This window comes from Saimiri boliviensis, chromosome 21 (assembly GCF_048565385.1).
Source record: "Saimiri boliviensis isolate mSaiBol1 chromosome 21, mSaiBol1.pri, whole genome shotgun sequence".
NCBI classification, from domain to species: Eukaryota; Metazoa; Chordata; class Mammalia; order Primates; family Cebidae; genus Saimiri; species Saimiri boliviensis.
The window spans coordinates 10,756,193-10,781,790 of NC_133469.1; the positions used below are offsets into that span (position 1 = coordinate 10,756,193).

At 50.0% G+C, this 25,598-nt stretch overlaps 1 protein-coding gene across 1 annotated transcript; it reads right to left on the reverse strand.

The window, feature by feature from the left end:
- Nucleotides 1–4,182: 4,182 nt before the first annotated feature.
- On the reverse strand, nt 4,183–7,743 carry MCHR1 (melanin concentrating hormone receptor 1). Its single transcript, XM_003932845.4, has 2 exons — nt 7,268–7,743; nt 4,183–6,046 (listed from the first exon to the last, which is right to left on the reverse strand). Exons 1-2 carry the CDS (start codon nt 7,347–7,349, stop codon nt 5,070–5,072), a joined length of 1,059 nt encoding a protein of 352 aa, XP_003932894.3. The 5' UTR covers nt 7,350–7,743; the 3' UTR covers nt 4,183–5,069.
- Nucleotides 7,744–25,598: the final 17,855 nt, after the last annotated feature.

The following is a 25,598-nucleotide window of genomic DNA, read 5'->3' on the forward strand; positions in this document are numbered from 1 at the left end:
ATTCGGGTTCACAATAGCCAAAAGGTAGGAACAACAGATGAATGCATCAACAAAATGTGGTATACACATACAACGGAATTTCATTCATCCTTTAAAAGGAGGAAGATTCTGACACATACGACAATGTGGATGAAACTTGAGAACATTATGCTAAGTGAAATAAGTCAGTCATGAAAGAACAAATTCTGTGTGATTCCACTTATACGAGGTTTCTAGAGCAGTCAAATCCAGAGACGGAAAGTAGCGCCGTGGTTGCCGGGAGTTATGGGGATGGAGGAATGGTGAGTTAGTGTTTAATTGGTAAGGAGTTTCAGTTTGGGAAGATGGAAAAGTTCTGGAGTTGGATAGTGGTGATGGTTGTACAAAATATGTGAATGTATTTAATGCCACTGAATTTTACACTTGAAATTATTAATAGTAAATTTTATGTTATGTGTATTTTACCAAAATAAAAAATCAGCCGGGCGTGGTGCTTTTGCCTGTAATCCCAGCACTTTGGGAGGCTGAGTTCTAGAGGTCAGTAGTTCTAGACCAGCGTGGCCAACATGGTGAAACCCCATCTCTATCAAAAATACAAAAATTAGTCGGGCATGGTGGCACATGCCTGTAATCCCAGCTACTTGGAAGGCTGAGGCAGTAGAATTGCTTGAACCTGGGAGGTGAAGATTGCAGTGAGCTGAGATCATGCCACTGTACTCCAGCTTGGGTGACAGAGTGAGACTGTCTCAAAAAATAAATTAATTAGGTCAGGTACAGTGGCTCACACCTGAAATCCCAGTCCTTTTGGAGTCTGAGATGCAGATCGCTTGAGCCCATGAGTTCAAGACCAGCCTGCGCAACGTGGTAGCACCCTGTCTCCACCAAAACAAAACATAGTGGGCATGGTGACGTGCACCCGTAGTCCCAGCTACTTGGGAGGCTGAGGTGGGGGAGGATTGCGTGAGCCCAGGAGTTCATGGTGGAATCCTATCTCCGCCAAAATAAAAAAATAACTGGGAGTGGTGATATGCACCTGTAATCCCAGCTACTTGGAAGGCTGAGGTGAGGGGAGCATCGCTTGAGTCCAGGAGGTCGAGGCTGCAGTGAGCTGAGATTGCAAGGCTGTACTGCAGCCTGGGTGACAGAGCCAGACCCTGCCTCAAAATAAATAAATAAAATTCGTTAATTAATTAAATAAAAACTGATGCTGCAGAAAGGAACAAACAATCACAAACCCAATGCTAGTCGCTGCGTTTGGTGCTCTGCTTACTTTTCTCTTGCGAACAGCAAAGTGTGGAAGTGCCGCTACGTACTCAGTTGCAACCTAAGCTTTGAGGTCAGAGTCTCTCAGCTGTGAAATTCTGCCAGGTGCTGGGGGGTAGTTTAGGAGCATAATCCTCACAGTTGGAGAGGAAATGTTTTCTGGGGAAAATACAAGGCAGGAGTGGATTAAGCACTTGCCAAGAGTGTGAGTTAGTGTTTAATTGATATGCAATTAAGCACTAATTAAAAATACAAAAATTAGGCCAGTGTGGTAGTATGCACCTGTGGCTACTTGAGAGGCTGAGGCAGGAGAATCACTTGAATTTGGGGAGATGACTTGATGGAACCCCGCGGGAGAAACTATCTGTTAGATGTGGGAAGGGGGAAGAGGAGCAAAGAGATGGACCACAGGGTCTTCCCCGCCTTCTTGGATTCTCTGTAGCTTGCGGTGGCCCCCCACAGCTCCCCAACGTTCTGGCCATATCCCCAGGCTTAAGGAGGAGGAAAGGAAGGTTCCTCTCATGCCTCAGACCCCAGCCGCACTCAGTCCACCATTCCCATCAGCAATGTCAGGAAGATGCTCTCACCAGCAAGCCAGCGCTCACCTCTGCTCCCCTCATCCACATCTCTAGTTTGTCCAGATTGCTGGCGATCAGACTGGGGAGAGATGTGTCAGTCAGCTTCCCCAGCTTCCATCATGACCCCCCCTTCAAGCCTCCTTTCCCCACTTCTCCCCTCAACCACCTGTTCTCCCTAACTTCACCTCTCCCCTCCGCCTGTCCCCACTGGAAGGTTTATTGTTACCCACTCACTCTCATGACTCCACCCACTCTGCTTCCATTTCAGTTGCTTCAGTGTGGGGCTAAGAGCTGAAGGACTGGATGCCCCCTCCTCCGGGAGCCACGTGGGCTTTCACTGGGCGTGTGCCCACCCACCCACTGTGACCTGTTGACCTGGTGATATGCATTCCCTGGAAGAGGCCATCTCACTGGTTTCCTCTCTGGATTCCTCCTTGGAGTGCTGGAAGGTGAGAGGAAGTGAGGATCAGGCAGAGGCTGGGGCTGATAGACACCTGGGGAAGCCTTCCGGTAGAAAAAGCCTATGGCAGGAAGACCTTTATCACACTTGTGGCTATGAGTTGGATCCTCTTGGATTTGCCTCAAGGCTTCCCTAAGAATCTTTTTTCTTTTTCTTTTCTTTTCTTTTGAGACAGAGTTTTTGCTCTTGTTGCCCAGGCTGGAGTGCAATGGTGGAATCTTGGCTCACTGCAACCTTCGCCTCCCAGATTCAAGCAATTCTCCTGCCTTAGCCTCCCAAGTAGCTGGGACTACAAAAATTAGCCACCATGCCCAGCTCATTTTTGTATTGTTAGTAGAGATGGAGTTTCACCATTTTGGCCAGGCTGATCTCAAACTCCTGATCTCAGGTGATCCACCTGCCTCGGCCTCCCAGAGTGCTGGGATTACACGTATGAGCCACTGAGCCTGGCCATAATCTTTTCCTTTATTAAGTGTCTGTCTAAAATAGACTTCAAGTTACCTGTGGCAGCTGGAGACCCTACTGTTAGCAAGTAAGGAAAATAACCGTCAGCTTCTTTACTCCCCAGGTGCTGGGCGGAGGGGAACACAGGCCAGAAAATACTACTACCAATGATTGTGATAAAGAGCTCCACAGCGGCCAGATGTGGCGGCTCAAGCCTGTAATCCCAGCACTTGTGGAGGCCAAGGTGGGACGATTGCTTGAGCCCAGGAGTTCGATACTCGCCTGGGCAACGGCAAGATCCTGTCTCTATAAAATATAAAAAATTAACCAGGCATGATGGTGTGGGCCTGTGATCCCAGCTACTTGTGAGGCTGAGGTGAGAGGATCACTTGAGTCTGGGAGGTCGAGTCTACAGTGAGGTGTGATTGTGTCACCTGCACTCCAGCCTGGACAAGAGGACAAGGTCCTGTGTTTAAAAAAAAAAAAAAAAGTGACTGGGCATAGTGGCTCATGCCTATAATCTCAACACTTTGGGAGGCCGAGGCAGGTGGATCACGAGGTCAAGAGATCGGAGACCATCCTGGCCAACATGGTGAAGCCCCATCTCTATGAAAAATACAAAAATTAGCTGGGCATAGTGGTGTGCAATTGTAGTCCCAGCTACTCGGGAGGCTGAGGCAGGAGAATCGCTTGAACCCAAGAGGCGGAGGTTGCAGTGAGCCAAGATTGTGCCACTGTACTCCACCCTGCATGATGGAGCAAGACTCCATGTCAAAAAAAAAAAAAAAAAAAAAAAAAAAGGCTCCCCAGGACCCAAGGAAGCTGCCCAGAGCTTTCTAAAGAGGCTCCCTGCTGCAGCTCTGCAGAGGAACGGGCTGTGCTGGTGCCCCTGCTTTAAGGATGCTTGCAGTTTGCTCCTGTTGGCTCACTAAGATCTGACAGCTCCTGCCCCCTCTTAGTGAAGACGCCAGGAAGCAGCAGCCAAGCAGCAGTCGTGGCTGCCTCCCAGTGGCCCCAGCTGTAATCTTCTGTTCAAGGTGCCCACACCAGATCTCAGCTGCAGCAGGCAGACAGGCTTCAGCTGCCCTAAGAGCTGGCTCTGCAGCTGGTGACTCAGCGGGGGTTGGTGCGGGGAGGGAGTGGGGTTTGGCCCTTGGGGCCTGAGGGTCCAGCACTGGTGACAACAAAGTCCAGGGGATATTGTGCAGAAGACCGGAACTTGAGTCCCCAGAACAAGCCCAGCAGCAGAACTGCAGTTGAATAAATCCCCAGTAATTCCATTTATGCTACTGAATCTTCCCTGTGGGTTCAGAAAAACAGATCACTGCTTCATGCTTCCTAAAAATGCAGCCTAAACCAAGGCCTAAATTCCACAGCCAAGTGACCCCTCTTTCTCTTTTCTGTTACCCACCTTCCTCACAACACACCCCCCCAAGTCCACAGGAACATCCAGAACGATGTGGGTGGAGATTTTCCTTTATTTGTTTTTATTTTGGAGAGGAAGGGCTAGAGCAAAAAGATGATGCCAGCACACTGAGCACTAGGATGGCCCCTGCACATGCAGAATCCACGGACACTCACGCTGGACTAGCGACTCAGCAAATATGCCCCAAGAAGAGAATGTCATCAGAGCTGCAAAAGCCCTCCCCAACTTTTATTGGTTTTAAGACCCCCACCCATATTCACCCCAGGTCACCTGTCATTCTCAGTAAGCAGGCCTCCTACCAAACTGGGCTTTTACTCCTGTGGGCTTAGCGCCGGATGCCCCCCAAGTAAACATGCACCCTCTGGAGTAAAAGGGAAATCGACAGGATGCTGGAATGCAGAGAGATGGTACGCTTCATTTTTCATCATTCACCGGTTTGGGAGAATGGCCGCTTTCCATCACACCAGTAAGAGGCGGGAAAGAATGACTGGGCCCTTTCCCGTCTCCCAGGCCTTGTGTAACAAGGCCCTGGCTGCTCACACTTCGGCCCTGCCTGACTTTAAACAAACCCAGTCCACAGCCTTCCACCTTTTCCCTTGGGAAAAAGACATTTGAGAGCTCACAGATACAGTGCTCAACCAATGATCCAAACCAACAGCTTCTCTTGCTCAGCTTCTGTTCTACCCAAAGGTCTCATCCTGCTCCCCCAAGGGGATTTCTGACATCTGAAACCACCAAACCTGACTCCAGGCCTCCCCCACAATGTATGGTCCCCATGGAATGTGTTTCATTGCCGAAGCCTCTCACCACCCAGCCTCCCTGCATTCCCCCAGAGTGGTCTTGGGTTTTTCTCAGCATCTCTCCCGGTGGCTTGCTGTAGTGTCCCGACTCGGAGGTGTCCAGGGTGGCCGGGGAAGGGTCAGGTGCCTTTGCTTTCTGTCCTCTCCTCGTCAGCCGTCTGAGCGTTGCTGACAGTGCGAAGCTGCCCCTGGGCTGCAGGCTTCACCGACAGGACCAAGCGTTTGCGGAACGTCTCACAGAGCACGATGTACACAAAGGGGTTAAGGCAGCTGTTGGCGTAGCCCAAGCTGATGGCTGCGTTGTACAGGTAGACAAAGGTGAGGGTGGGGCGGCTGATGGACAACTGGGTCAGCTGTAGCACATAGTAGGGCGCCCAGCACACAAAGAAGACCAGGCAGATGGCAATGGCTGTGCGGGTCACCCTCTTTGTCCGCAGCCGGATGCTGCGCTGGGAGGCGGGAGCCACCGAGGATGTCATGCGCTGCAGGATCCTCACGTACGCAGCCGTGATGACCACAAAAGGCAGGGCAAAGGCCAGGAAAAACTGGTACAGGGTGAACCAGTAGAGGTCAGTGTCCGGGTTGGGCAGGCGGATGCCGCAGCCCACAGCACCTCCTGGGAAGGGGATGAGTCTGGCATAGAGCCACACGGGGGTGATGCTGATGAAGGAGAGGGCCCACAGGAGGCAGATCACCAGGGTGGCCACCGAGGGCTTCCGGAACTTTGTGGAGGAGATGGGGTGGACGGTGGCCAGATAGCGGTCAATGGCCATGGCGGTCAGGATGTAGGTGCTGGTGAACTGACTGTTGGCATCCATGGCCGTGATGAGGGTGCACATGGTCTCCCCAAAGTGCCACACCCCATTGCCCATGAGCTGGTGGATCATGAAGGGCATGCCCAGGAGAAAGAGGAGATCCACCACCGACAGGTTGATGACGAAGATGTCGGGGACATTGCTGCACCGGTGCAGCTTGGACTTCTTCACCACCGCGAAGATGACCGTGGAGTTCCCGACGATGCCCAGGAGGCAGATGGTGCCGAACACAGAAGGCATGATGATGTTGATGTAGGAGCTCCCCGTGCGAGAAGGGGATCCTGGGGACGGAAGGAGCAAGTGTCGGCCGTTTGACAGGGGCTCTGCTCTAAGAACTGACATCCTGCCAGCATGCTCAGCCTCCAGCGACCCGTTCATCTGGAATCCTCTCTGTCCATTCTCCCTCCCTTCACCGTTGCTAATCTCGTCCCCTTGCTCTCCTCCTCCATAGGTTTCCTGGTGAATCCTACCAGATTCCCCTGAGCCACCTGTCGTGGAAGGACACGACTCGCCTGCCTCCCGCAGGCACCAGAGGCGAGAACCACAGCTGTCTGCAGAGATTACTCCGTGCGGCCCGGCTTCACCAGGAAACCTCGTCAAAATAGCCAGAAGGACACAAAAGTAAGTGTGTGTGTGTGTGTGTGTGTGTGTGTGTGTGTGTGTGCGCTTTTCTTATATGCAGCCCTGAGTGTTTCATTTTGGAGATATCTGGTTGGAAGCTGTACTGACTCTTGGGCATCTCTGTGGGCGACTGTCTTATAGAGGCTTGCCGGCTGTGCCCGGGTCAAGCCAGCAGCCCTCCCAGCCCCAGGCTTCCTAGCAGGGATTTCCTTGATTGGCATCTTCTGAGCCTGGGCTTCCCGAGTGGAGCAGAGACAGAAACTGTGTGTTGCAGCTCAGCAGCCTGAAAAAAGGCTCCACGTAAACCTTTCCTCTTTTCCTTCCTTCCCTTCTCCTCCAAAGCTGGAGTCCCAGGGCATCGCAGCTCTAGAAATGTCAGGAAGCTTAATTCACCAGAAAAGTTAATCCCCTCATGGTTCCGTGAAGTCTTCCCTTCCCAGGGCCTCTCCCGGGGGCAGGAAGGATGCCTCAGACCTCATCACCCAAGTGTGAGTAGAACGCCGAGGCTGGCTAACGGTGCGGGAGCGAGCCTCCTGCTGTCTCCCACATACCACCCTCCAGCTTCTCTCGCTTGCTTTTCCAGCCTGGAATTTTTTCTCCCAAGCATCTTTGGAATCCAGCAACCAGCTTTCCCCTGCTGCCTCGCGGCTGGCCCCCTTGTTTGCCATTCTGAACATGCCTTTGCCCGCTGCTCTGCTTCTGCCCGTCTGCCCCTGCGGGCCCCTGACCCCTTCACTCCTGCCCCTTGAGCCAAGCCGACCATGGATCTTGTCCCGGAGAACTATAACAAAGTTTCCCAAGCAGTTTAGCTCAGGGGGGAAAGCTTCCCATTTCCCACCCGCAGCCCAGAGGAGGGAAGATTCCTGGTCAACTCAACTCACCTGCCAAGGTGAGGTTGTGGGGGCCATCAGAGGTATTGCTGGCGTTGGGGCCAGTGGACAGCAGCGAGTCTTCCAGGTCCATCCAGCCAGTGCCGGTCTCCTGCTCCCCCAACTGAGCTCAGCTACCCTCTGCCCACGCAGGCTGCGGCAGCCTCCAGCGCCTGCCACCATGTCCCGGAGCGAAAGCCCCGCAGTCAGGAAGGGGGTCTTCCTCAGCAGCCTGGCAGCCTCTGCCGTCTCCAAGCCCAACTGCCCTCCCCACTCCCTCCTTCCCGGCTCCCACTGACATCACCTAGACACATTAACATTCGGAGGCAGATGCACATTAACCTCTTCAGTCCCGGGCGGCGGCTGGCTGCCACTTCTGAACGCCTGCAGAGCCCCAGGGCCCTGGGGAATCCGGGAGGGACTGGGTACAGGCAGCCCCATCAGGAAAGGGATCTCCTTTCCACTGATACTTGGGACTGTCTCGTGTGCTTACAGGGGCTGCCGCTTGCCTTGAGTGGGGATCGAGGTCTCTGCAAAGGCAAACGGGAAAGCAAACGGGCTGCCTCCCTTTGGAGGAGAGAGCAGCCTGGCTTAGCCCCTATTCCTAGTACAAGTGGCTGTGCCACATGGCAGGGTCCAGGGGTAACTGTGCACAGAGCTTGGGACTCAAAGGCTTAGACTGCAGCAGGGCTGCCCCTCACACACACTCAGGGCACCCTCAGCCCCTTCCCCATGCCCTGACGGCTTCCAACCATCTTGCTGGCTATGCCGCCAGCGTCCTGCAGAAGCTGAAGAGTTGGCTGCTGAATCCTTGCCTGGCCCTCCAAGGTGATGCAGGTCACTCCATGCTGGCAGTAGCCAGGACTTCAGGGACTGGAAGGGGACAAACTCCCATCTGCATGGGAACTGCCTGGACCAGGCTCACAGAGGTTTTATTTTTCTAAATGTTCTGAGGTCCCTAAGGTTTGACCTGGGAGTCTTTGAGACAAATATCCGAGCACGAGCCCCCAAAGAGATCATCCCAGAGCATCAGCCTCAGTGGGGAAGGCGTTGAGTGAATTTTCCACAGAGGCATCCTGCTGCAGTCTCTGGGGCCCTCACAGCGAGGAGCTGCCACTGCACCCACCGCTGGACTCGGGAGCCAGGGGCCGGGGTTCACACGGATCCCTACATGCGTCCTCTGTCTTGTCTGCTTATGGGGCTCATTCAACAAACATTTATTGAGTACTTACTACCTGCTAAGCACTGTTCTAGGTTTTGCAGTTAAAAAAAATAGTGGGGGGAGTGGGAGGGATGAAGTCCCGCCCTCATAAAGGTGGCATTCAAGTTGGGGGGAGACAGAAAACATAACCCCCCAAAAGACAATTCATGATATTGGCCATTACTATGAAAAATTTAAAGCAGGGTGAGCCGGCAGGCAAATACCAAGAGAGGTGGAAGTTGCTACTTTATTGAGGGCTGATCATCGAGGAAGGCCTCACGGAGAAGTGCTTCCAGAAAAGTCCTGAAGGAAGTGAGGAAGCATGCTTAGAAATATTCTGGAGGGCCGGGCGCGGTGGCTCAAGCCTGTAATCCCAGCACTTTGGGAGGCCGAGGCGGGTGGATCACGAGGTCAAGAGATCAAGACCATCCTGGTCAACATGGTGAAACCCCGTCTCTACTAAAAATACAAAAAATTAGCTGGGCGTGGTGGCACGTGCCTGTAATCCCAGCTACTCAGGAGGCTGAGGCAGGAGAATTGCCTGAACCCAGGAGGCGGAGGTGGCAGTGAGCCGAGATCGCGCCGTTGCACTCCAGCCTGGGTAACAAGAGCAAAACTCCGTCTCAAAAAAAAAAAAAAAAAAGAAAGAAATATTCTGGAGGACCAGCGTTCCCAGCCATGGAAATCAGCAGTGCAAAGGCTCTGGGGCAGAGTGTGCAGAGTGACTCTAGAGAACAGTGTTGGGCTGGGTTCAGTGGCTCACACCTGGGATCCCAGCACTTTGCGAGGCCAAGGTAGGCAAATTGCTTAAACTCAGGGGTTCAAGACCAGCTTGGACAACGTTGTAGAACCCCGTCTCTACAAAAATACAAAAATTAGGCTGGGTGCAGTGCCTCACACCTGTAATCCCAGCACTTTGGGAGGCCCAGGCGGGTGGATCACCTGAAGTCAGGAGTTCAAGACCAGCCTGGCCAACATAGTGAAACCCCATCTCTACTAAAAATACAAAATTAGGCCGGGCGCGGTGGCTCAAGCCTGTAATCCCAGCACTTTGGAAGGCCGAGGTGGGTGGATCACAAGGTCGAGAGATCGAGACCAACCTGGTCAACATAGTGAAACCCTGTCTCTACTAAAAATACAAAAAATTAGCTGGGCATGGTGGCGCGTGCCTATAATCCCAGCTACTCCGGAGGCTGAGGCAGGAGAATTGCCTGAACCCAGGAGGCGGAGGTTGCGGTGAGCCGAGATCGTGCCATTGCACTCCAGCCTGGGTAACAAGAGCGAAACTCCGTCTCAAAAAAAAAAAAAAAAAAAATTAGCCAGGAATGGTGGCGTGCGCCTGTAATCCCAGCTACTCAGGAGGCTGAGGCAGTTGCTTGAACCTGGGAGGCGGAGTTTGCGGTGAGCTGAGATCGCATCATTGCACTCTAGCCTGGACAATAAGAGTGAAACTCCGTCTCAAGAAAAACAAAAAAGTAGCCAGGCGTGGTGGTGGATGCCTGTAATTCTAGCTACTTAAGCCACTGAGGCAGGAGAATCGCTTGAACCCAGGAGGCAGAGGTTACAGTGAGTCAAGACTGGGTCACTATACTCCAGCCTGGGCAACATAGCAAGACCCTGTCTCAAAAAAAAAAAAGAAAAAAGAAAAAATATACTCCAGGTAAAGGTAACTTATGATACTGGCAAATGCTGTGAAAAGCTTAAAGCAGGGTGAGAGGGTCCAGGAATACCAGGAGAGGTGGAGGTCGCTATTTTATGTAGGATTGATCATCAAGGAAGGCCTCTCTGAGAAGCGTTTCCAGAAAAGTCCTGAAGGAAGTGAGGAAGCATGCTTAGAAATATTCTGGAGGACCAGCATTCCTGGAAATCCCCAAAGGCCGTGCAGCAGGAGCATGCAGGGTGACTCTGGAGAACACTGCAGCTACAGTAGAGATCAGCAGGAGCTGACATTAGAGAGGAAGGAGCGGGAAGGGCAGATTCTGCCAGGCCTTGCCAGCCAGTGTAAGCACTTTTACTTTTCCTTTAGTGGAAACGGGAGTCACCAGGGGGTTTTCAGCTGAGAAAAGACATGATCAGACATGTTTTGAAAGGATCTGTCTGAGCCGGGCATGGTGGCTCACGCCTGTAAATCCCAGTACTTTTGGAGGCAGAGGTGGGGGAACAGCTGAGGTCAAGAGTTCAAGACGAGCCCAGGCAACATGGTGAAACCTTGTCTCTAATAAAAATAACAAAAGTTAGCCAGGTGTGATGGTAGGTGCCTGTAATCCCAGCTTCTCAAGAGGCTGAGGCAGGAGAATCACTTGAACCCGGGAGGCAGAGGTTGCAGTGAGACAAGATTGCACTTTGCACTCCATCCTGGGCAACAAGAATGAAACTCCATCTCAAAAAAAAAAAAAAAAAAAAAAAGGATCAGTCTGTTGCTGGGTATCTAAGGAACAAGTTGAGAAGGTGTTTTAGGGCGGGTGTGGGGGCTCATGCCTATAATCCCAGTACTTTAGGAGGCCGAGGTGGGTGAATCACCTGAGGGCAGGAGTTTGAGACCAGCTGGCCAACATGGTGAAACCCTGTCTCTACTAAAAATACAAAAATTAGCTGGGTGTGGTGGCATGCACCTGCAATCCCAGCTACTCAGGAGGCTGAGGCAGGAGAATCGCTTGAACCCAGGAGACAGAGGTTGCAATGAACCGAGATTGTGCCATTGCATTTCAGCCTGGGTGACAGAGCAAGACTGTCTCCAAAAAGGGAGAGGGGTGGGGGGTGGGGGGGAGAGAAGGTGTTTTTAGCTTGGGTTCCCTTGAAAGCAAAGCCTGAGAGCAGGATGTGCATGTGCCTGGTTTGTGTGGGAGATGATCCAAGGTGCAGGTGTCAGGGAGTGGAGTCAATTAGATGGCAAAGGAGGGAAATCCAATAGGAGAGTGTGTTTCAATCCAATAGGAGGGTGTGTGTGGCTGCTTTGGACAACGGAGGCTTGAGTTCTCCAAGATCCTGAAAAAGGGCACAGATGGTCTCCCACCATCATCGGCCTGAAGGATGAGAGGCAGGAACATTTATCCATTGCCCCGCCCCCCACTGGTGAGGATTGCCCCTGGGAGGTTAACTTGGCACTTCTGGGTGCACAGCAGAGCGGGCTCCTGTAGCATCCAGCTCGTATGGGGCAGAAAGCAAAAAGATGTGCAGCTCCCACTTCAGGCAAGAGGCTGAAAGCATTCACCATGGGTGTGGCTGAAGTCAGAGACTGGCAGAGGGAGTGTGATGCAAAAGGCACCAGAAGTGTCGCACGCAGGCCACCCCTTGTCTGCTCAGACCCATTCATGCCCCACTTGACTCTCTGGCGGCATTTTCAGGGTAGGAGCTGGCTGCAGTCTCTACAAAACTTTGTGTGTGTGTGTGTGTGTGTGTGTGTGTGTGTTTATAATTTCAACTTTTATTTTATGCATGTATGTATGTATTTATTTATTTATTTTGAGACAGAATCTCGCTCTGTTGACCAGGCTGGAGTGCAGTGATATGATCTCAGCTCACTACAGCCTCCACCTCCTGGGTTTCAGTGATTCTTCTGCCTCAGCCTCCCAGGTAGCTGGAAGTACAGGTGTGCACCACCACATAAGGCTAATTTTTGTATTTTTAAAAAATAATTTTTGTATTTTTAGTAGAGATGGGGTTTCACCATATTGGCCAGGCTGGTCTTGAACTCCTGACCTCAAGCGATCCACCCACTTTGGCCTCCCAAAGTGCTGGGATTACAGGTGTGAGCCACTGCACCCAGCCAACTCCGCTGGGTTCTAAACACATTCTTCCCTGTCCCGTGGTGTAGCAGCATCCCTGGTTCTTCACGCTAATCAGAGTTGGTTATTCGTACCAGCAGCGTTACTCCATTCTTGCCCTCTCGGTCCACCAGCATGAGGAGCCCACAATGAAACCAGATGGTCATTGAGATTCAGGTTCAGGGGAACTCTCCCTATGTCTCCTAGTGGAGCACCCCTGCTCTCTGATGCCCCCTGAATCACACAGTCCTTGTCCTGTTAGTTCTTCCCTGGAGAACTTAGTTAATGGGTTCTCTAGTTTCACTTAGTAAATCCCATTCTAACACTTCCAATTCCCTGAGTCTTCTGACCTCATTCTCAAAACTCTGCTAAGATGGCCAGGTGTGATGGCTCACACCTGTAATCCCAGCACTTTGGGAAGACAAGGCAGGCAGATCACCTGAGGTCAGGAGTTTGAGACCAGCCTGGCCAACATGACGAAACCCTGTCTCTACTAACATACAAAAATTAACTGGGCATGGTGGCATGTGCCTGTAATCTCAGCTACTCAGGAGGCTAAGACAGGAGAATCGCTTGAACCCGAGAAGCAGAGGTTGCAGTGAGCTGAGATCACACTACTACATTCCAGTCTGGGCAACACAGCGAGACTCCGTCTCAAAAAAAAAAAAAAAAGTAGGGGCTGGGTGTGGTTGCTCACATCTGTAATCCCAGCACTTTGGGAGGCTGAGGCGGGCAGATCATGGGGTCAGGTGTTTGAAACCAGCCTCACCAGCATGGTGAAACCTCGTGTCTACTAAAAATACAAAAATTAGCTGGGCATGGTAGTGCGCACCTATAGTCCCAGCTACTTGGGAGGCTGAGGCAGGAGAATTGCTTGAACCCGGGAGGCAGAGGTTGTGGTGAGCTGAGATCGTGCCACTGCACTCCAGCCTGGGCGATGGAGCCAGACTCCATTTCAAAAACAAACTCTGCTAAGTACCAGCGGATAGGGGAGGCAGGGAGTGAGAAATGATTGTTTAACGAATATGGAGTTTCTGTTTGGGATGACAGAAAAGTTCTAGAAATCGGCCAAGCATGGTGGCTCCTGCGTGTAATACTAGCACTTTGGGAGGCTGAGGCAGGTGGATCACCTGAGGTCAGGAGTTTGAGACCAGCTTGGCCAACATGGTGAAACACCATCTCTACTAAAAATACAAAAATTATTTAGTTGTAATGGTGCTTGCTTTTAATGCCAGCTACTTGGGAAGCTGAGGTGGGAGGACCACTTGAACCAAGGAGACAGATACTGCAGTGAGCTGAGATTGCATCACTGCATTCTGGCCTAGGCAATAGAACAAGACTCCACCTTAAAAAAAAAAAAAAAAAGTTATGCAGGGCACAGTGGCTCACGCCTGTAATCCCAGCGCTTTGGAAGGCCAAGGCAGATGGATCACTTGACGTCAGGAGTTCGAGACCAACCTGGCCAACATGGTGAAACCCTGTGGCTATTAAAAATACAAAAAGTTAGCTGGGTGTGGTAGTGGCTGCCTGTAACCACAGCTGCTTGGGAGGCTGAGGCAGAAAATCGCTAGAACCCAGGAGGTGGAAGTTGCAGTGAGCTGAGATGGCACCATTGTACTCCAGCCTAGGCAACAAGGAGCAAAACTCCATCTCAAAAAAAAAGAAAAAAAAATTCTAGAAATAGACAGTGATAATGGCTGTACAACATTGTGAAAGTACTTAACACCACTAAATTGGACACTTAAACGTGATTAAAATGGTAAATTTTATGTTACATATATTGGACCACAATATATAAAGGGAAGAGGCAAATTTCAGGTATATTTTACCACACACAAAAAATTCCAAAACTCATGGCCATCTCAGCATCCCCAAATTATTATAGACCATTTCATGGAGCTATCCCAGAAATATATTAGGACTGGATCCAACTACCTCTTGCTTTACAGGAGAGTACGCCCTGTCAAGAAACTATCTCTTTTCTTTTTTATTTAATTGATTTTTTTTTTTCATCTGAGACAGAGTCTGGCTCTGTTCCCCAGGCTGGAATGCAATCGTATGATCTCAGTTCACTGCAACCTCCGCCTCCTGGGTTCAAGTGATTCTCTTGCTTCAGAGTAGCTGGGATTACAAACATGTGCCACCATGCTCAGCTAATTTTTAGTAGAGATGGGGTCTCACTATATTGCCCAGGCTGGTCTTAAACTCCTGGCCTCCAGCGATCCACCTGCTTTGGCCTCCCAAAGTGCTGGGATTACAGGCACGAGCCACCACGCCTGGTCTATTTATTTGATTTGAGACAGGGGCTCACTCTGTCACCCAGGCTGGAGTGCAGTGGCGAGATTTCAGCTCACTGCAACTTCTGACTCCCTGGTTCAAGTGATCCTCCTGCCTCAGCCTCTGCAGTAGCTGGGACTGCAGGCACAAGCCATGATGCCCAACTAATTTTGTTTTATTAAATTTTTTGTAGAAATGAGGTGTCACAATGTTGCCCAAGCTGGTCTTGAACTCCTGGGCTCAAGGGATCCTACTGCCTTGGCCTCTCAAGGTCAAGGGATTACAAGCATGAGCCACCACACCTGGCCGAAACGATCTCCTTTCAATGTTATATTTGCACCATAATCTAGCACCCTCAAGGTCCACTTCTGGCTGGGTGGGGTGGCTCTCACTGTAATCCAGCATTGTGGGAGGTGGAGGCCAGAGAAGCACTTGAGCCTAAGAGTTCAAGACCAGTCTGGGCAACATAGCAAGACCCTCTCTGCAAAAAGTTAAAAATTAGCCAGGCATGGTGGTGTGCGACTATAGTCCCAGCTACCTGGGAGTCTGAGGCAGGAGGATTGCTTGAACCCAGGAAATTGAGGCTGTGGAGAGAAGTGTTTGCACCACCACACTTTAGCATGGGTGACAAAGCAAGGCCCTCTCTCTGAAAAAAAAAAAAAAAAAAAAAAAAATCCACTCCCACACATAGTCTTTTTATTTTTCCTGTTCATCTTAGCTGGTCCTGGTCCTTATGGGTGAACTATTTCCTCCAAAAGCAGAGGCTATATTTCCCATCTCAAGCTCCAACACTGACACCTGACCCCAGTTATTGGGTCCAGAGCAATGACAGGCTTTCTGTCTTTCCTGTTCAACTGACAGCTGCATCTTCTCATGCAGCACCAGTTGTATCCCTAGGGCACCAAGGTGAAGGTGAAGGCTGGAGTAATCAGATTTGGCCAGATTGGGCATCTGGTCACCCGGGCTGCTTTTAACTCTAGCAAAATGGAGATTGTTGCCATCAATGACCCCTTCATTGACCTCAGCTACATGTTCAAGTATGATTCCACCCATGACAAGTTCCATAGCACCATCAGGCTGAAAATGGGAAGCTTGTCATCGATGGAAATCCCATCACCATCTTCCAGGAATGAGATCCCACCAAAATTAAAGGGAGTGATGCTGGCGCTGATTATATTATGGAGCCCACCAGTGTCTTCACTACCATGGAGAAGGCTGGGACTCGTTTAGATGGGGGAGCCAATGAGTTACCATCTCTGCCCCTTCCGCTGATGCCCCCATATTTGTCATGGGCGTGAACAATGAGAAGTATGGAAACAACCTCAAGATTATCAGCAATGCCTCCTTTACCACCAGCTGCTTAACCCCCTTGGCCAAGATCATCCATGACAATTTTGGCACCATGGAAGGACTCCTGACCACTGTTCATGCCTTCACTGCTGTGCTGGGATTACAGGTGTGAGCCACTGCACGAAGATTCTGCCATTTTTTTTTTTTCAAGCCTTCCAAGCAGTTAAAAACCCAGAAGACTACTGATGGTCCCTCTGGGAAATTGTAGCATGATACCGCAGGGCTCTCTAGAATATCGTTCCTGCATCTACTGTCACTGCTAGGCCTGTGAGTAAAGTCATCCCCGAGCTAAATGGGAAGCTCACTAGCAAGGCCTTCCATTTCCCCACCACCAACATGTTGGTGGTGGACCTGCCCAGCCCGCTGGCTAAGTCTTCCAAATACAGTGACATCAAGACGATGGCGAAGCAGGCATTGGAGGAGCTCCTGAGCTGCACTGAGCACCAGGTTACCTCCTCTGACTTTGACAGCGACACCCATTCTTCCACCTTGAATGCTGGGGCTGGCATTGCCCTCAACAACGACTTTGTCATTTCCGCTATGACAGTGAATTTGGCTACAGCAACAGGATGGTGAACCTTATGGTCCACATGGCCTCCAAAGGAGGAAGAGCCCCAGGCCACCAATCCCAGTGAGAGCACAAGAGGAAGAGAGAGGCCCTCAGCTGCTGGGGAGCTCTGCTGCACTCAGCCCCCACCGCACGGAGCATCCCCCCTCGACACAGGTTCCATGGGGCCTAGGGAGCCCCACATTGTCATGTACCATCAATAAAGTCCCCTGTACTTCCAACTGTTAGAGTCAGGAGAAGAAGCAATGAGAGGAAATGAGGCGCATATCTGAAAACAGCTATCCTCCTGCAAGTCAGTTGAATCCTAGCATGACTTCCAGACAAGGGCAAGCTGGTGTCCTCTGGCAAGGAAGAGAGGGTTGCTTTTTCTGGCCTAGAATGTTCAGGGGGTTCAGAGAAATCTTGGGGTTCAGTGTTCTCAAGTACATCCCCTCTTAGGCATCAGGTTCCAATCCTTTCATATCAGGGATTTGACTTTAGCATTGGTGATGCGTTAAGGCTGCCCATATTCTATCTTTCTTGCAACAATGCAATTCTTACTATTAGAATCTGGGTCTTATTCTCAGCAATGTCTGCCTTGCTGCTGCAGAAGATGAGGGTCTCTAATTGTTGCTTTGGAGATCTGGCTTTTGCTGTATGTCTCGAATTGATAGTTGGCTCTCTGACTTTGTCGTTTTTTTTTTCCTTATCTCTTCTTTTTGTTGTTGTTGCTTTTGTTTGTTTGTTTTCGTTTTTTTGAGACAGTTTCCCTCTATCACCCAGGCTGGAGTGCAGTGGCCTGATCACAGCTCACTGCAACCTCCCAGGCTCAAGTGATTTTTGTGCCTTGGCCTCCTGAGTAGCTGGGATTACAGGCACCTGCCACATACCCAGCTAATTTTTATATTTTAGTAGAGACAGGGTTTCAACATGTTGGTCAGGCTGGTCTCGGACTCCTGGCCTCAAGTGATCTGCCCACATTGGCCTCCCAAAGTGCTGGGATTACAGGCATGAGCCATTGTGCTCAGAGTCTGCCATTTTTTTTTTTCTTCAAGGCTTCCAAAGCAGTTAACAAAACCCAGCTAACTCCACAGTCCTTATAATTACCACAGCTCCCACACTGTTCACATCTAGAGCTACTTCATAGTTCAGTGTTTCCTCTTCCACTCATACCTCATTTCAGTCAACCACAGGTAAGAGTGTCGATGTGATGCCAGCACACACCAGGCCAGGGGTGCTAAGCCCCCATTGACAACCAGCAATGGAATCCTTGCTGGCTTCTGACTGGTAATTGATACATTCCAGAAACTCAATTGGACGGAGTTGCGGAGAAGGTCTCCTTTCTACTGTCACTCCTGGTACCAGTTTTCTTATTTTGGTTTTCTCCAAAAGCAGAGCTTGAAACAAGGACTTGTGTGCAATGGTTTATTTTAGATGTGATTCGAAGGAGCAGGTGTCAGGGAACAGAGAGGGCGAGTGAGGGAAGCAGGAAAAGTCAGTACAAAGGGTACATTGCTAAGTTTGTTGCTGCAGGCCATGGGGGCTCAATTTGGCCAGGCCCTCCCTGGAAGTTTAAGAATGTCTCCCAGAATTATCCACCTGAAGGACAGAAGGTTGAATTTTTATCGACAGGCTCCTATTTCCACTGGTTGTGGCTTCTCCTCCTGGGACATTAAGCCTGAACTCCTGGGCTGTGCTTGTACTAGAGCCAAGAGGTCTGTCACAACATCAGAGAAGTCCGGGGCAGAAAGAAAACAGATGTGAGACCAGGCTCAGTGGCTCACACCTGTAATCCCAGCACTTTGGGAGGTTGAGGCAGGCAGATCATGAGGTAAGGAGATAGAGACCATCCTGGCCAACATGGTAAAACCCCATTTCTACTAAAAATACAAAAATTAGCTGGGTGTGGCGGTACACGCCTGTAATCTCAGCTACTTGGGAGGCTGAGGCAGGAGAATCACTTCAACCCAGGAGTCGGAGGTTGCAGTGAGCTGAGTTTGTGCCACTGCACTCCAGCCTGACAACAGAGCAAGACTCCATCTCAAAAAAAAAAAAAAAAAAAAAAAAAGAAGACAGACATGAGGTGCACACTTGAGGAGAGAGATTGGCACAAGATTTGCTGAGCTCACAAACAATGGTCTGTGGTAGCTGGGGCTGAAGTCAGAGGTGGCCAAGGGGAGCGGTACACAGATTCCAGGAGCATCTGATATAGAAGCCTATTATAATCATCCAGATGAAAGATGGCGGGTTGATCAGCAAGGTAGGGTTGGGAGAAATGGTGGATTATAGTACATTATGTGGAGCCCAGGGGATTGCTGAAGAATTGGATAGAAATTATGACAGAGATGAAAGCATCGTGGATGATTCCCAGGTTTTTGGTCTGAGCAACTGGAGAATGAAGTTGTCCTTTTTTTTTTTTTTTGAGACAGAATTTTGCTTTTGGTTGCCCAGGCTAGAATGTAGTGGTGTGATCTCGGCTTACTGCAAACTCCGCCTCCTGGGTTGAAGCCATTCTCCTGCCTCAGCATCCCGAGTAGCTGGAATTACAGGCACCTGCCACCATGCCTGGCTAACTGTGGGAGGAGAAGATTTGGAGGAGAATTGAGAGTTCTGTTTTAGGCCAGGTGCAGTATATCTGTAATCCCAGCACCTTGAGAGGCCAAGGCAGGTGAATTTAGGCCGAGAGATCGAGATCAGCCTGTCCAACATGGCAAAAACCCATCTCTACTGAAAACAGAAAAATTAGCCTGGTGTGGTGGCATATACCTGTAATCCCAGCTACTTGGATAGCTGAGGCATGAGAGCCACCTCTGGGAGGTGGAGGTTGCAGTGAGCCAAAATGGTACCACTGCCCTCTAGCCTGGGCAACAGAGGAAGAATCTGTCTCAACAACAACAAATAAGTTCTGTTTTAGACATGCTACATTTGAGATGCTTATTCACTTCCTAGGGGAAGTGGTGGTTAGCAGTTGGATATAAAAATCAGAAGTTTTAGTGGGGCATGGTGGTGCATGCCTGTAATCCCAGCTCCTCAGGAATCTGAGGCAGGAGAATCGTTTGAACCTGGGAGATGGAGTTTTCAGTGAGCCGAGATTGTGCCATTGCACGCCTGTAATCCCAGCCTGGGCAACAGAGACTCCATCTCAAAAAAAAAAAAAAGAAGTCAGAAGTTCAAGGGAGAAGTCGTGCCTGACGATATTTATTTATTTATTTATTTACTTATTTATTTTTTGAAACAGAGTCTCCCTCTGTTCCCCAGGTTGGAGTGGGGTGGTACAATCTCCGCTCACTGCAACCTCTGCCTCCTGGGTTCAAGCGATTCTCCTACCTCAGCCTCCCGAGTAGATGGGACTACAGGCATGCACCACCACACCCAGCTAATTTTTGTATTTTTAGTAGAGACAGGGTTTCATCATGTTGGCCAGGATGGTCTTGATCTCTTGACCTCGTGACCTGTGTACTTCGGCCTCCCAAAGTGCTGGGATTACAGGCATGAGCCACCGCACCCAGCTGTTTTGTTTATTTATTTATTTATTTTTGAGACGGAGTTTCGCTCTTGTTACCCAGGCTGGAGTGCAATGGCAAGATCTCGGCTCACCGCAACCTCCACCTCCTGGGCTCAGGCAATTCTCCTGCCTCAGCCTCCTGAGTAGCTGGGATTACAGGCACGCGCCACCACACTCAGCTAGTTTTTTGTATTTTTAGTAGAGACGGGGTTTCACCATGTTGACCAGGATGGTCTCGATCTCTCGACCTCGTGATCCACCCGCCTCGGCCTCCCAAAGTGCTGAGATTACAGGCTTGAGCCACCGCGCCCCGCCCCGCTGTTTTATTTTTTACTTTATTTGGCCATCTCAAAAGCTCACGCTGATGAGACTGGATGAGTTTACCTAAGGAGTGAGTGTGAATAAAGGTGTTATGAGGTCTGAGCTCTTGGGCATTCCAAAGTTTACAGTTTGGGAAAATGAGCAATACTGTCCAGTATCTCCTCCTCTTCCATGCCAGAGTCTTCCCATCTCCATTCACTCATCCATTCATCCATCAGACAAACCATCACACAGCGTGTACTACATACCAGGCCCTGTGCTAGGCTCGGTGGATACAGTGAAGAAAAGCAAGCAATTGCCTAGTATCAGGGAGCTTAAACTAAAGTGGGGAGAGACAAATAATGACAAGCAAGCCAATGAGTGAACGAGGTGTCCTTTTCAGGGTTCAAATCCAGACAAATCCATGTAACGTAATCACAAAGGGATTTAGGTACTTAGAAAAATCATGGCTCTGGAGTTATACCATCCTGCCATTATCTGCACTACCAAAATGACTAAGCCTGGTTGGAGGAACTGAAACCAAGACTGAGCGGCAAGGGAAGCAGAGAGGGATGGGTCTGAGCTGTCTGGCCTTTCATACTGGAAGTGAAGTTGGGAGGAGTGAACAATGACAGAGTCAATCCACAGTGCCAGCCACACAGGCCGATTAAAGTGTCACTGAGGAAATCAATGGGGAAATGAGAGTGACAGGGGGTGAAGGGGTCTTTTAGAGAGGGAGTTAAGGACGTCCTCTTTGAAGAGTTCAGGTAGCATGCTCAGCACCCATTCTACTACAAATAATTACTTTAAACCAGGAAATCAACAGCAATCTCATCCCTCTTGCCAGTGACTGTCGTAGGGATGGGCGTGTCTACTAGACACCCATGTGCATTTCTTCAGGTCCTTTCCACCACACCAGCCCATAGTTCAGCCATCAGCCTGCTCTGGCACAGTCCCCGACCAAGTCCAGGTACAGGTGCAGATATAGCTGTGACCCCGTGGTGCTGTGTACCTTTTATCCTCTGTCTTGGGTCTTCTCTGTTGCTACCTCAACTTAGAATCTGGGAATTCACGAAGTGCCCTGGCATGAACAACCCAGAACCACAGGGAGAGTTAACGCTTCTTAGGGGAACCTTTGACCAATGTGGGGTGGTAGCCATGGGTGGATGCTTTTCCCAGGATAGCCCAGGACATACCATCCTAAGGCACATTTCATGCAGTTTCCCAGTGGTCCAATAGGTTAGAGTAACCAAACACTTGTAGCCCTGGCCAACTGAAAATCATTGCTTTGTGGCTATCTGCTTCCCTGCTTTGCTCCTCTAGCCTCATTCCTGATTCTCAGTAAAATACCGACACACCTGCTTTGTCTCAGGCTCTGTTTCCTGGGAACCTGAGGCTAACGCAGCATGTGACTCATCCTTACCAATGACAGTAAAGGGGAAGAGTGTTGCCGTGAGAGGCATTGGATAAAGATTTCCTTATTTCTGCAAAGAAGATACAGGAAGAGATTGTCTCTTTTTCCTCCTTTGAATTTCATTGTGCCTGGACATGATGCTGGAGTATTAGTCAGTTCTCACACTGCTATAAAGAACTCCTTGAGACTGGGTAACTTACAAAGCAAAGAGGTTTAGTTGGCTCATAGTTCTGCAGGCTATACAGGAAGCGTGGCTGGGAGGCCTCAGGAAACTTACAATCATGGTGGAGAGAAGCAGGGTCGTCTTACATGGCAGGAGCAAGAGGAAGCAGGCAAAAGGGAAGGTGCTACACATCTTTTTTTTTTTTCGAGATGGAGTTTCACTCTTGCCCAGGCTGGAGTGCAATGGCATGATCTCAGCTCACTGCAACCACCGCCTCCTGGGTTCAAGCAATTCTCCTGCCTCAGCCTCCCGAGTAGCTGGGATTACAGGTGCCTGCCACTACGCTGGGGTAATTTTTCTGTATTTAGTAGAGATGGGTTTTCACCATGTTGGCCAGGCTGGTCTCGAACTCCTGACCTCAGGTGATTCGCCCACCTCAGCCTCCCAAAGTGCTGGGATTACAGGCATGAGCAACTGCGACCGGCTGGCTACACACTCTTAAACAACAAGATCTCATGAGCACTCACTATCACCAGAACAGCAAGGGGGAAATCCACCCCCATGATCCAATCACCTCCCACCAGGCAACTCCTCTGACACTGGGGATTACAATTTGACATCATATTTGGGCAGAGACATAAATCCAAACCATGTCAGTTGGGAACACTTGTAGCAGTTGAAAGTAACCTCATTGATGGGATCCATTCGTCTGTCAGAAGGAAACAGAACAAGCTCAAATGGGGAAATGCAGGAGAATTTAGTGAAGGGCCCATTCGCCAATGTTTGGGCATAGCTAAGGAAAATTAACAAAGAATGCTGAGCCATGTGCTGGGGCTATGAACAGCAGAGAGCCACTGCCACTCTAAGGCCTGGGGGCTAAGGGAAAGGAAGAAGTTAGCAGAACCCAGAAAGAGCAGTTAAAAATCGAGGGAGCCAAGTGCAGTGGCTCACGCCTGTAATCCCAGCACTTTGGGAGGCCGAGGCCGGCGATCACCTGAGGGCAGGAAATCCATAATAGCCTGACCAACTGAGAAACCCCGTCTGTACAAAAAAAATTTACAAATTAGCTAGGTGTGGTGGTGCATGTGTTTAATCCCTGCTACTCAGGAGGCTGAGGCAAGAGAATACCTTGAACCCAGGAGGCGGAGGTTGCAATGAGCCGAGATTGTGCCATTGTACTCCAGCCTGGGCAACAAGAGCAAAACTCTCAAAAAAAAAAAAAAAAAAAGAAAAGAAAATCGAGGGAGCCAGCATGGAGGCTCATGCCTGTAATCCCAGTACTTCGGGAGACTGAGGCAGGTAGATCACTTGAGGTCAGGAGTTCAAGACCAGCCTGGCCAATATGGTGAAGCCCTGTCTTTACTAAATACAGAAAAATTATCCAGGCATGGTAGCGGACACCTGTAATCCCAGCTACTTGGGAGGCTGAAGCACAAGAATCTCTTGAACCTGGGAGGCAGAGGTTGCAATGAGCCAGAATTGTGCTGCTGCACTCCAGCCTGGGCAGCAGAGCAAGACGCAATCTCCACCTCAAAAAATTAAAAATTAAAAAAAATTTTTTTAATGTGAAGGGACCAATCAATCAGCAAACAACCTGGCAGGGAGGGGTCCAGACCTTACTCTCCTCTTGCTGTCTGACCTCTGTCTGTTGCTGTTCTTAAGGGTCAGCCTCTTGGGGCCCAAGGCAGGGTGGAAAGGGTGAAAAATGGATTCGAAGGGGCAGATGGAAAATCAGTCCACTGATACGGGAGGAGGTGTTCAAGTTGCTATCATTGTGTTATTAATTATTGAAATAACTAGGTTTTTTTTTTTTTTTTTAAATAAGAGTCTTGCTCTGTTGCCCAGGCTGGAGTGCAGTGGCACCATCTCGGCTCACTGTAACCTCTGCCTCCTGGGTTCAAGCCTCCCGAGTAGCTGGGATTACAAGTGTGCACCAACACACCCAGCTAATTTTTGTATTTTTAGTAGAGGCAGGATTTCGCCATGTTGCCCAGGCTGGTCTTGAACTCCTAGCCTCAAGTGACCTGTCCACCTCAACCTCCCAAAGTGCTGGGATTACAGGCGTGAGCCACTGTGCCTGGCCAACAACTAGGTATTTTGTTATCCTCTGTGAATCCAGATAAGGAAACTGAGTCAAAATTAATATAGAGAGTTGATTTGGGCCAAGGTTGAGGAATGCAGCCTGGAAAACACTGAGAAGTGCTCAAAAGAAAAGCTTGAGTTTTTAAACATGATTAATCAGGAGAGGGAACAATTACAAAAGTTGAATTTCTTTTTTTTTTTTTTTTTTTTTTGAGGCGGAGTTTCGCTCTTGTTACCCAGGCTGGAGTGCAATGGCACGATCTTGGCTCGCCGCAACCTCTGCCTCCCGGGTTCAGGCAATTCTCCTGCCTCAGCCTCCTGAGTAGCTGGGATTACAGGCACGCGCCACCATGTCCAGCTAATTTTTTGTATTTTTAGTAGAGACGGGGTTTCACCATGTTGACCAGGATGGTCTCGATCTCTTGACCTCGTGATCCACCCGCCTTGGCCTCCCAAAGTGCTGGGATTACAGGCTTGAGCCACCGCGCCCGGCCAAAAGTTGAATTTCAAGGATTCTCACTAGTTTACAGAAACAACCCTGATTAGTGACTGGCTGTATGCTGTCGGGCCATAGGGCATGAGTTATGGTGTCCAGGCTATGGTGTTTTATGGCTACTTGGCATCAGAAAGTCTAGAGCCCACACAGCAAGTGGCTTCCACAGCTGATTACTTAGCTGGAGGGGGAGTGAGACGTGACTGCTGTCACATTTCCATGCCTTTCTGGGCCTGATAATCTAAAGAGGGCTCACAGCCCGGAAAACACTGGGAAGTGCTCCAGAGAACCAAGGAGAGGCTCAAGTTTTTAAAGAAAAATGGATAAAAAGTTGCTTTGCGGGCATGGTGGCTCACGCCTGTAATCCCAGTACTTTGGAGGCCGAAGTGGGCGTATCACCAGGTCAGAAAGACCACCCTGGCTAACATGGTGAAACCCCGCCTCTAAAAAAAAAAAGAAAAAGAAAAAGAATAACAACAACAACAACAAAAAAGTTGCTTCCCTTTTTTTTTTTTTTTTTTTTGAGACGCTGTTGTCCAGGCTGGAGTGCAATGGCATGATCTCGCCTCACCGCAACCTCTGCCTCCCGGGTTCAAGCAATTCTCCTGCCTCAGCCTCCCATGTAGCTGGGACTGGCACCCACCACCACGCCTGGCTAATTGTATTTTTGGTAGAGACAGGGTTTCGCCATGTTGGCTAGGCTGGTCTCGAATTCCTGACCTCAAATGATCCACCTGCCTCAGCCTCCCAAAGTGCTGGGATTACAGGTGTGAGCCTGGCCGAAACGTTGCTTTTCTTTCTCATCTCATTTATCAGATGAAGGAGTGCCACAGGTTGGGTTTTCTGTGGGGTGAGGAAGAAGGGAAGCCCCTCGGGAAGGGGCCCAGAGATTGTAATGCTGACCTAACAAGGGCTCTGCCAGCGCAGGGGGAAGCCCCAGAGCAAGGCGGTCCATCGTTAGGCAGAGGCGGCTGGGCCCCGGCACCACAGCCCTGCCTAGTCGTGGCTGGGAACCATCCCAAGAAAAGTGTGATCCCAGCTCAGAAGCTGAGACAAGCTTTCTCCAGAAACCAAAGATAGAATTACCATATTATTCAGTGATCCCACTTCTGAGTCTATATCCAAAGAAAACGAAATCAGTACCTCAAAGAGATATCTGTATTCCCATGTTTATTGCAGCATTACTCACAATAGCCAAGTTACGGAGTTAACATAAGTGTCTGTGTGAGTCAGGGTTTCTCCAGAGG